We start from the raw sequence: 12445 nt of genomic DNA, 5'->3' as shown, positions 1-12445 counted from the left end.
GAACTTAGTTTGTAGGTACATTTTTAACTTGTAAACTTGCCAGGTCATGAACAGTTCACAGGAACAGAAAACTGCCTCAACATGGGGAGGATCTGTAATTACAACTTAATTATGGTTCATGCCTTTACATCTGCATAACATGTGTATCGATTCAGTAATTTTAAAATTATTACTATTCATATCACCTGCACCATTTTAGGAAAAAAATAATGTGCTGGTGAAAGCTCACATTAAAATTTGAAGCAAAAGAAATCATTAAGTTTACTCAGAGTTCAGGCCACCTGGAGTTCATGAAGAGGTTTTACAACTTTAGCACCAATCCACACGTTCCTCAGCATCTCACAAATGTCAATGATGTTAGAAACCGTTCCTTGTAGGAGACTTCCAACAGTTTACTTGAAAAACTTTTTAAAATAATTGCTACCATCCAACAGCAGAACATATGGATTTAACTACCTTTTTATTAAAATGAGATATTTGGAATGTTCAAATTTAGCCATATTTTTGTTTTCTGTTCTGTTTCAGCCCCATTTTAGTAGTAAATGCTGCAACCTGATTGTTAGTCGACATTGAAAAGCATATTACAATGTGTCTCACTAAAAACAGTGCAGTGCAATGTTAAGTAAAGACAGATCTCAAGGTTTATAAATAAAAGCACTCCAGTTACGAAGTCGTCACCCTGACACAGTGGTGTAAAGAAAACAACCACTCTCTCAATGTCGCAAAGACAAAGGAGCTGGTTGTAGACTATGGGAGGAATGGAGATGTTGACATCAGTGGATCTGGGGTTGAGAGGGTGAACAGCTTTGTTCTTCGGTATACACATCACTTACTACCTCACCTGGTCTGTACATACCGGCTATGTGGTGAAAAAAGCACAACAGCTCCTCTTTCACCTCAGATGATTGAAGAACTTCGGCATGAGTCCCCAAATCCTACAGGGGCACAATTGAGAGCATCCAATCACAGCAGTCTGCAGAGAGTGGTGCAGACAGCCCACTGCATCTGTAGTTGTGAACTTCCCACTATTCAGGACATTTACAAAGACAGGTGTGTAAAAAGGGCCCAAAGGATCATTGGGGACCCAAGTTACCCCAACCACAAACTGTACCAGCTGCTACCATCCAGCAAATGGTATCACAGCATAAAAGCCGGGACCAACAGCTACGGGACAGCTTCTTCCACCAGGCCATCAGACTGATTAATTCACGCTGATACAATTTGTATTTCTATGCCATATTGACTGTCCTGTTGTACTTACTATAAATTGCACATTCAGACGGAGATGTAAGGTAAAGATCTTTACTCATGTATGTGAAGGATGTAAGAAATAAAGTAAGTTCAATACATTTGATTTCACAACAAGATTAGCTTTATGTTTTTGGTAATTTTTTTTTAATGAATCTACTGAATGCAAAAGCAGATGACTGTACCTGGAGTGCTTTTATTTATAAACCCTGAGATCTTTACTTAATATTGCACTACACTGTTTTTTGTGAGGCACATTGTAATATGTGTTTCAATGGAGACTAACAATCAGGTTGCAGTCAGCTGATCACCTGATATGCTAATAAGCACCATGCTCTAATTCCCAAGGTAGATCTGTAAGCATCTGAGATCCAGATTAATTACAAAATTTATGCTCTTATCTGCAAATCATGTAGAACGAAATATGATGAATACCCATGGAAATGTACTACAGTGGATTCCCGTTAATTTGTCCATCAGTTAACTGGGATTATTTGGGAAAACCTCTTAACAAAAACAAATCACAAAAATAGTCAAGATTCCCCTTGTTTATTTGGGGGATTTTGCTGCTCAATTGAGGCAGGAGACCTGTCGAACAGGTTCTAACTAGCGTCAGTCAAGCGCCATTAGACACTACTCTGTGCTTAGAGTGAACAGTTTTTAAGTAGCATCAGTTGCGTGTATGTGCAAAGAGCAGTGATTTTTTACCCTAATAATTGGTGATAAATAAGCAGTGTGACCATTCAGAACTGTTTTGTTCAATGTGGTTTTGAGCATTCAGGCTTGGAGATGCCAGAAACAGTGGGAACTAAATTATTTCATTACTTAAGCAAGTTTAGAACTACAAAGAATTTTGAAGATATTGAGGATCATCTAGAAGTTACAATGAAAAATGAAGATTGGAGAATGCAGTCGTAGATAGTGTTGTAAGAAGGCAGTCCATTATCTGTACTAGCCTTCCGCACTAATTTTGTTGATTGTGTACACTGGATGAGTCCCTCTGTCGATAACTATTAAGAACTAATGCACAGTTTTATAGTACTTAGTACCATTGGTACTGTTCTGATTTATTCTGTATTTCAATTAAATACATAATTTGAAACTCAGTTTGTCTTTTTTTTTGATACCTTTTCAACTATTTCCATGAAACTTTGGCTAATTGGGCAGCCATCTCATTGGGCCAAAATGGACTGGTCTCGATGTGTCCCAACTGACCAGAATCCTCTGTACATATTTAATGTATTTCTAATCAACAGATTTTTCTGTTATAAATGACCATGGAAAGATGAAGCAATATGTAATTTTTAAGCAGAATTTTTTCAGTCTTTGTTATTGTCATGTAGTAAAACTGTGTTCATCTGTTTAAGAAATGTTATATGCTAATTTTAAAAAATAATGTATTTTGCTTTGAAATACCAAAATTTAAAGAATTGAAGGCAAATATCTCCACTGGGATTATGAAAAGGCCTCAAAAGAGTTAAATCTTTGGCGCTGATATTTGTTCAATGCCATTTTTTTGATCCTCTATTTGCTGCAGTCGAGCAATTTTACTTTTTGATGAGGTTTTTCCTCTCATCCTTGATCTGAAACATTTTTTTCCCGGACCTCAGATGATGAGAAAAACATTTCCTCTCCTTGGTCATTGTGGCTGAAGGACAAGAATGAGAGAATGTTGGGTTATTCATTTATTACTGGAAGAAACCAAGCAAAAATAAACAAATTAACTGCAAGTCCACAAAGGAAGGAAATCACAAATGTCTTAAAAAGTATACTTGCTAACTTTAGAAATACAGCAGCTACTTAAATTACCCCAATTTGTACTTAAAGTAGTTTATTTTTGCAGGATTATAAATCTTAGTAAATAGGCATGTTGGTAATAGCCAGTCCTAATTTCTTACAGCCATTTTAATTGACAAGTAACACACAACCGTTGAAAGCCTTTGAGTTGCTGAAAGCTTGCTGCTATTTAATGGATTCATGCATTAAAAGAAAGAGTGTGTTTGTCCAGCAAGATGTTCAGTTTGTAGTTCAAGGGAATCTTTTTTGCTATGAGTTGCTGGGAGGTTTCAAAATTAATACCAGTTAAATGTCCTTAAACTTGTTATTATAGTGACTGCAGTTTTTGCCCATTATCCAGTCAAAGCAGAAATAAATATTTCTCTTTATAGAATATAATACTGTATGCAGGTTGTTGTATGTAACTTGTGTGTTTCATGTTGACAGTGATTCCATACCATGTGCTGGTCATTCCTAGTAAGAAGCTAGGAGGCTCCATGTTTACAGCAAATCCCTGGATCTGTATATCAGGAGAATTGGGAGAGACGGGTATCCTACAAATACCCAAAAGTAGCCTTGAAATGACGTTTGAGGTTAGTACACAATGTAACTCATTAAATATTGGTTTGGCTTCTTTAAAACTGCAATTTCAAAACCATTGCACAATTTTACTTAGATTTTCACCTCCGGGGGAAGAGCATTGCGGAAGTGCAGCTGGACAGATTCCTGGGATGGCAGGTTTGCTGTAAGATGAGTGATTGAGTGGGTTTGGCCTGTATTCTCTAGGGTTTAGAAAAATGAGAAGTCATTGGAACTTGCCAAGTTGTTATAGACTATGACAGGGTATATGCAGAGAGAATGATTCCCCACATTGTGTCTAAGAGCAGGGTTTATGGTCTCAAATAAGTAGAGCGTACCATGTGTGTGTGCAACATTACCAGACGTTTCCCTTACAGCTGGAAAGTGAACAGACCATGGTGTGTGTGTTGGCTCAGTATTTCAAACAGAAATATAATCTTCAGTTAGAGTTTTTTCTTTTTTATCTTTTCCTCTTACTCTTACTGTATGAATGATGCATTTTGCAGCTCTGACATGGCTTAAAGTTAAAGCAACAGTTAAGCAAGTTGGGGAAAATGTATTAATTCCAATAAAATGCTTTTCCATGTTGTAGACCAAATAATTGGATTCCTTGTCTGATAAAACAGTAAATATAATTTTTTTCTCCTTGTAGTGTCAGAACTTGGGAAAACTTACAACAGTGCTCATTGGTCATGATAACTCGGGGTTGTATGCCAAATGGCTTGTGGACTATGTTGTAGTTCGGAATGAAATAACAGGTCATGCATATAAGTGAGTATTTTTAAATTAAAAGAAATAGTTTTCATTGTTTTGTAAGATTAAAGCTGTGCCAGTAAGAAGCAAACATAGTTCTTTTTTTTAGGTGATCCCTGTCTATTCCTTCCTTTTAGCCCAGGATATAGATTCTGTCTGCCCTACTTCCCTTTAGATGGTGGTAGTGCAGGGAGAGAAGATGCCTGCCAAGCTAGAACCCCTTGGCTATCCAGCAAATTGAGCAAAGCTCCAAAATGTTGCTAAAATCGGATATGATGAATCTTGTATAATTTCATCTTCAGTCTCGTTTGCCTCTCTCCTTGAGGCATTTTAAAAGGATCACTCCCTCTGCAACGTGCTGCTCTGCTCTTCAGCTACCAGTCCTGTTTTTTCTCATGATACATAATGCTGTCTTTTTTAACTCTTGATTCCCAATATCTGGAGGACCAAACAGTCCTTCCAGATGAAACAAGAAATTCAGTTGCACTTCCAATCCAGTGTGCTGCATTTGATGTTCACAATGTATACACCTCTGCAATGGGGAAACCAAATGCAAATTGGGTGATAATTTTGCAGAACACCTACATTTAATGCACAGGAGTGACCATCTTTTTTTTTTATGATTTAAATTTTATTGAATTCTTTTACAAATTTTCCCCAAGCCCATGAGTCAGTGTTGAAAGTAAGTAAATCATAGCTTACAAAACATAAAATTTCCATAAAATAAAAACAAACATGGCAGAAATAAACAGCAATATAATAACCATGTGTGTCTGTTTAGACCTCTAATAACATAAAAGACTGCCATTCAGCAATATCCTTCACTACTATTTCCCCCCCCCCCCCAGGAAACCTAAATATTTCCACCATTTTTACCATTTTTGTTTATAGATGTCCAATCTATCAAACTGTTTGTAAGACATGCATTCAAAAGCTGCCACTTTGCCTATTTCTGTGGCCCCCTCCTGAAATGATCTTCTGATTGCCTGCCACTCTCCATTCCACTCCCACTCTGACCTTTTCTCCCTCTGGCCCACTGCATTGCTGCAACACCAACCCAAGGAATGTTTAACCTTCTATCTAGGTATATTATAGCCTTCAGTACTTGATATCACATTCTTCTGCTTTAGGTAGCTTGCTCTTTCTTTGTCAGGAACTGGCCATTTCTGCCATTCCTCATTTTGGGTCAGTGTAGTGTGTACTGCTGGGCATGTCCATAATCAACGTGTACACAAGATACTACACATGCAATGAACCTTGATCTACAAACCCCATTTCCAGAAAAGTTGTGATATTTTCCAAAATGCAATAAAAACAAAAATCTGTGATATGTTAATTCACGTAAACCTTTATTTAACTGACAAAAGTACAAAGAAAAGATTTTCAATAGTTTTACTGACCAACTTAATTTTATTTTGTAAATATACACAAATTTAGAATTTGATGGCTGCAACACACTCAACAAAAGTTGGGACAGAGGCATGTTTACCATTGTGTTACATCACCTTTCCTTTTAATAACACTTTTTAATGGTTTTGGAACTGAGGATACTAATTGTAGTAGATTTACAATTAGAAATTTTGTCCATTCCAGCTTGATATAAGAGTTCAGCTGCTCAACAGTCCGTGGTCTCAGTTGTCTGATTCTCCTCTTTATGATGCGCCATACATTTTCAATAGGGGATAGATCTAGACTGGCAGCAGGCCTGTCAAGCACACGCACTCTGTATCTACAAAGCCACGCTGTAGTAGCCCTTGCAGAATGTGGTCTGGCATTGTCCTGCTGAAATAAGCATGGACGTCCCGGGAAGAGACGTCGCCTTGATGGCAACATATGTCTCTCTAAAATCCTAATATATGCCTCAGAGTCAGTGGTACCTTCACATACATGCAACTCACCCATGCCGTGGGCACTGATGAACCCCCATACCATCACAGATGCTGGCTTTTGCACCTTTCACTGATAACAATCAGGATGGTCGTTTTCATCTTTGACACTGAGAACTCGACGCCTGTTTTTTTTCCCGAAAACTAGCTGAAATGTGGACTCATCTGACCACAGCACATGGTTCCACAGTCTTTCGGTCCATCTGAGATGAGCTCAGGCCCAGAGAACTCGCCAGCGTTTCTGCATAGAGTTGATGTATGGCTTCCTCCTTGCGTAATACAGTTTTAAGTTGCATTTCTGGATGCAGCGACGGACTGTGTTAAATGACAATGGTTTTCCGAAGTACTTCCGAGCCCAGGTGGCTATAATTGTCACAGTAGCATGACGGTTTCTTAGGCAGTGCCGCCTGAGGGCTCAAAGATCACGCACATTCAACAGTGGTTTCCGACCTTGCCCTTTACGCACTGAGATGTCTCTGAATTCTCGGAATCTTTTCACAATATTATGTACTGTAGATATTGAAAGACCTAAATTCTCAGCAATATTGCATTGGGAAATGTTCCTTTTGAACTGACTAACAATTCTCTCACGAATTTTGGCACAAAGGGGTGAGCCACGACCCATCCTTGCTTGCAAAGACTGAGCCTTTGATGGAGCTACTTTTATACCCTGTCATGATACCTCACCTGCTACCAATAAGCCTGCTTAATGTGGAGTCTTCCAAACTGGTGTCACTTGAATATTCTGAGCACTTTTCAATCTTATTTTAACTCTGTCCCAACTTTTGTTGAGTGTGTTGCAGCCATCAAATTCTAAATTTGTGTATATTTACAAAATACAATTAAGTCGGTAGGTAAAACTATTGAAAATCTTTGTACTTTTGTCAGTTAAATAAAGGTTTACGTGAATTAAGGTATCACAGATTTGGTTCCGGTGATGTCATCGTCGAGAATGGCAGCTTAAATCACTAGCTCCTCTGGAAAAATGTGTATTAAGCCCAGTTATCCTATCAAATATAATATTTTTTGAAAAATATTTGAACTGAAAAGAGGCGCAAGAATGGGGAGAAGAAATGGAAATTTAAAAAACGACACTGTGGAGCCGGCGTCCGAGAGGAGTGCAGCGAGCGGCTCTCCAACCCGACCGTGTGCTAGCGAGGCGGCCGCCGGGCCTCGTTCAGTCGAAATGGCGAATGTCTTCAAAATCCTGAAAGAAATAATGGAGGTCCAGAAAGATATAAAGCAGCAGCTCCGTGATATTAAGGCAGAGCTCGCCAGTGTTAATCAAAAAATAGCGGTGGCAGAGACGCGAATTGAGAAGATGGAAGATCTCGTTCAAAACGTGGAGCGGATACTGAGCAAGACAATAAAAATAGTACATCACCAAGAAGGTTAACTGCTTGACCTGGAGGGAAGATCATGGCGGAAAAATATCAGAATCTACAGCGTTCCTGAAGGAGCGGAGGGCTCGTCTATGACGGACTTTGTCGAAAAGTTACTGCGTGACGCGCTGGATCTTCCCTGGGTTATGAAGCTGGAAGTCGAGAGAGCCCACCGTGCATTCGTTCTGAAACCTAACCAGGATAGAAAGCCATGCTCAATAATAATTAAATTCCTGCGGTACAGCACCAAGGCACAGATTCTACAAAGGGCCTGGGGTAAGAAGAGAGTGTTTTACGATGATACATTAATATATTTCAACCAAGATTACGCCCTGCAGTCCTGCAGAAACGCAGAGAATACTCTGAAGTAAAGCGAGTACTAAAGCAAAACAAGATTAGATTTCAAGCTCCGTAACCTGCTAAACTTTGAGTGTTTTATGACAACGGGACGTGGTTATACCAGATGGTGGAAGAGGCGACTAGAAACATGAAGGCCAGAGGGTTGCCCGTTAGCATCACCAAAATGAGGGAAAGCCTGACAGGAATTATCCTGCTCTGCTTGGGAAATAGTGCGAGAATCGAGAAGGCAGGAGACGGGAGGAGGCCGAGAGAAATATATCAGGAAGAGACCTGGAGTTTCCCAAAGACAGTCCTCACCCCCTTCAGAAGAACCATAAGGTTTGGCTAACTTTAAAAATGTTGAGAAGCTAAACGGAAGCAAAAGTAGACGGTGACATACCTATCTTGAGAAATACTTATTATAATGTGGATTTTATATTACTTAGTTGTTACTCTTTATTCTCTCACATACTCCTTTTCCCCACCAAAATCAGAGTGAGTGAGTGAGTGAGTGAGTGAGTGTGTGTGTGTGTGTGTGGAGTACGCAGGGAAAACTTTTCTGTGTAATGGATTTGTTCACTGACTTTTATGAATACTGCATTGGGGGCCCTCAACTCACAAGTAGGAGGGGTTATCCCCCATAGCTAGACATTTCCTCTAGCTCAACGCAGGGTCATTTACTGGAGACCTCAGCCTTGGAATCACGTGTTCATTGCCATTTTTGTTGTTATTTGCGTTTCTTGGTTCTTATTTGTTCAGGGAGTAGATTGATTAAGTTTTATTCTAGTTTCAATGACAGATAAATATAGATGGCTAAGGACAAGGTAAAATTCATTTCTTTTAATGTCAATGGGCTATTAAATCCAATCAAACACAAGAATTTTATCTAATTTGGAACAATTTGATTCATACTGGGAAAAATGGTTTAACTACATAATGCCTCATAGGCCTGATTTTATTCTCACAAATCAATGAATATGTTGTAAAAAAGATCACTCCCTACTTGTACATAGTTCTTTCCTTTTGCTTGTTTTTTCTTTCCACTCTTTTCTATGAGAGTATACCTCAGGTAAATACTTTGTGGAGATTTGTGATATATATGCTTATATGATATATATGTACAATGTCTGAAATACATCTTATGGAAATGTTTGATGATGAACCAATAAAAAAAATAAATTACAAAAAAAAACATACCACGGATTTTTGTTTTTATTGCATTTTGGAAAATATCCCAACTTTTCTGGAAATGGGGTATGTAGTTTCAATTGCTAGTTATCTACCATATTAAGTCTCATCTTATTGGGGACCATGGCAACAAAGTGACTGACACAATTTGAGATTCCTCTGGTGCTGTGGTTTCCTTTCACATTCCAAAGAGATGTGGGTTAGGGTTGGTAAGTTGTGGGCACGTTATGTTGGCGCTGCAAGCATGGCAACACTTGTGGGCTGCCCCCAGCACATCCTCAGACTGTGTTGGTTGTTGACCTAAATGATGCATTTCCTTTGTATTTTGATGCAGATGTGACAAAGAAAGCTATCTTTTCGTTATCTTTTATAAATTACTTTTGTTCTCCCTATTCCTGTCACACCTTCCTGCTGCATAAAAACTAAATTCTTCTCTCCTTTTCCCAGTTCTGAAGAAGGATCCCAGAACTGAAACGTTTAGCCTTTTCTCTTTTTCTGCAGAAGCTGGCTGACTTGAGGGAGTTCATCATTTTCTGTTTTTATTTTGATGTGCTGAACTGCCCGTTTTAGAGTGGTAATGCTGGTAGTCACAATAGCACTCCTACCTTTGAATTTTTTACTACTGCTTGCCATCTATGATGGACTTGCAGGACCAGGCATATTAATTGTTTGTGAAGATCATGGGAATAATGTTGTTTTGTTTAGAAATGTTTCATTGTGTATTTACTAGTGCTTATTGACACAATGGGCTTCATCTTCCAGAAAAACTTATGAGAGTCCTTTGATTGTGAGCAAAAGAAATTCTGTTTAAAATTTGTCTTTTGGTAAAAGGACACTGCGCAATCAGTGCTGCATATTGTGAACAAAAGTGCATTTTAAGGTATTTTGTTAAAAAATGTGTGTGTTTATTTATTTATTTTTCTGGATAAAAGCTGTTAATTTTTGCCACTAAGTGTAGCAAGCTGCTTTTAAGTGAATGCTTGCAAACAAGTTCCAGAGATACCTGGAAATAATAACCTGATCTTCACTCTCCTAAAGTTTAAAAACTTGTATTTTAAATTTTCCATTTCCAGAATAATTTTCCTCTTGAATTTTTGAATGTTATATTTGTGCTAAGCTCCTCTTTGATGAATAACTGTTTTTTAAAACATGGTATGACTATTGAAAAATTATATGTAAAAATTACTAATGCACATTAGTAACTAGAAAGATAAATCAGAAACAAAATGAGCTAGAACTTGACAGCTTAAGCTATCAAATCCATAGCGATTCCTCCTCCTTCATCAACCCACCTATTTGAGCCGAAGTTGATCAGGTTTTGTTTGTGCTCAGATTTGTGCTCAGATTCTCATTTACAACAATGATTGGTTCAAGAAACTGGAAAACAGAAATGCGCATAATGACTGATAGTAGTTTCAAACACATAACACCATAAATATCGATCTTGCAATGCAAAATTTCTTGCTGAAGTAAACCAAGTCCTTTATCACTCAGTAATTCAGATGGTAAAACTATTGTTTAGGAGAATTTATTTGATAACTATCATGTTTGGGAGTACATATGTAGATAACAAGTTAAATCTATTTAAATACTCTCTTAGCAATTTTCTTTGCTGTATTGCACATTGACCATGCAGAAGAGTTGTCATTTTAGTCCTGTGAGCCACTATCCACCATGGGGACGGCTGACTTTACTAGGTATGGTTACCAGGGGGGAAATAAAAGAAAGTAAAAGGGTAATTTGTATTTGTCAGTACCACAACATTAAGCAGTCAAGTATGTTAATTCTCTTGCCAGATTTCCTTGTGGTAGGTGGCTCGGAAAAGGAGTTGATGATGGGAGTCTGGAAAGGATCCTTGTTGGTGAACTTGCTTCAGGCACACAAGAAATTGATGAGCGTCACTGTCGAACTCCCCCAATGCAGCAATCTCCAAGTATGATCAGGAGGTTTGTCAATATAACTCCTACCAATAGACCAAGTAAGTGAAGTTGGTATCTCTTAAATAACAAAGATTGTTTTGGGATTTAAGCACTGTGAAAGAGAGTAATTTATTCCTCAGCTAGGTTTCCATGGTAACAATATTATTCTCTTGATGGGACTATTTTAAGTTAAAAGTTGCTGTCTATGTTTTCTTCCACCAAGTCACCAAGTTCGTCTGTTGCATGGTATAATGATGTGGAAATGACAATGTGTATAAAACATCACAGATGAGAAGGTCTGCAGATTCTGGAAGTCAAAGTAACACAAAAAATGTGGAAGAACTCAGCAGGCCAGGCAGCATCTGTGGAGAAGAGTGAACAGTTGACTTTTCAGGCCGAGACCCTTCAGCAGGGCAGGGGGAAGAAAGAGATGCGAAGTCAGAGTAAGAAGGGGAGGGGAGGAAGAAGTACAAGGTGGTAAGTGATAGATGAAACCAGAAGAGGATGGGGAGGGGTGGGGTGGTAGGTAAAGCCTCCAACCTGATGGCATGAACATCGATTTTTCGAACCACCGGTAATGCCACCCCACTTCAGCATTCCCTATTCCCATTTCCCTCTGTCACCTTATCACCTTACCTGCCCATCTCCATCTGGTACTCCTCCACCCTTCACTTTTCTCCACAGTCTTCTGCCCTCTCCTGTCAAATGTCCCCCTTCTCCACCCCTTAACTTTCACCAACTTCCCAGCTCATTACTTTGTCCCTCCCCTCTTCCCCTGATTTTCATCTATCACCTACCACCTTGTTCTACTTCCTCCTCCTCCTCCTCCCCTACCCTCAGCATCACCACCTTCTTACTCTGACGTCTCCTCTTCCATTTTTTTCCAGTCATGATAGAGGGTGTTAGATTGAAACATTTACTCTTTTCCATTGATACTACCTGAGTTCTCTAGCATTTTGTGCGTACTAAACATCAATTCACTAGTGGCTTGAGAGGAAACACAAGCAAAGTGAACCAAAAATCTCCGATAGTTACAAAGATTCCTCTTCCTTCATCAGTCCACCTTTCTTGTCAAATGTGTTGTACTTTTGGTTCTTTGAATGTTTAGAGTTGGCCGTACATTGGGGGAACAAACCCTTCATCCCATCCATCTGCACCTACTATCAAAGACTATTCTAAACTAATTGCACTTTTCCTCTGGTTCCTCAGCAATTCTTAATGATTCTCCTGCTGCACAAGGGGCAATTTAGAATTTTTGTTATAAGACCATTAGGCATAGGAGCAGAATTAGGCTATTCGGCCCCACCATTCCATCATGGTTGTTTTATTATCCCTCTCAACTCCATTCTCCTGCCTTCACCCCGCAACTTCTTGA

At 38.9% G+C, this 12445-nt stretch overlaps 1 protein-coding gene across 1 annotated transcript in view; it reads left to right on the top strand.

Annotated features, from left to right (window-relative positions):
- The window catches only part of dennd5a (DENN/MADD domain containing 5A), a 154771-nt gene that overhangs the window by 132763 nt on the left and 9563 nt on the right, over positions 1-12445 (top strand). The window contains exons 17-19 of the mRNA XM_059975868.1: positions 3472-3617; positions 4256-4374; positions 10948-11129. Coding sequence (XP_059831851.1) covers positions 3472-3617; positions 4256-4374; positions 10948-11129 — 447 coding nt within the window. The remainder of the gene's footprint in view (positions 1-3471; positions 3618-4255; positions 4375-10947; positions 11130-12445) is intronic.

Source organism: Hypanus sabinus, chromosome 7 (assembly GCF_030144855.1).
Source record: "Hypanus sabinus isolate sHypSab1 chromosome 7, sHypSab1.hap1, whole genome shotgun sequence".
NCBI lineage: Eukaryota > Metazoa > Chordata > Chondrichthyes > Myliobatiformes > Dasyatidae > Hypanus > Hypanus sabinus.
The sequence above is the reverse complement of the archived record's forward strand: the minus strand, read 5'-3'. Positions and strand labels throughout refer to the sequence as shown.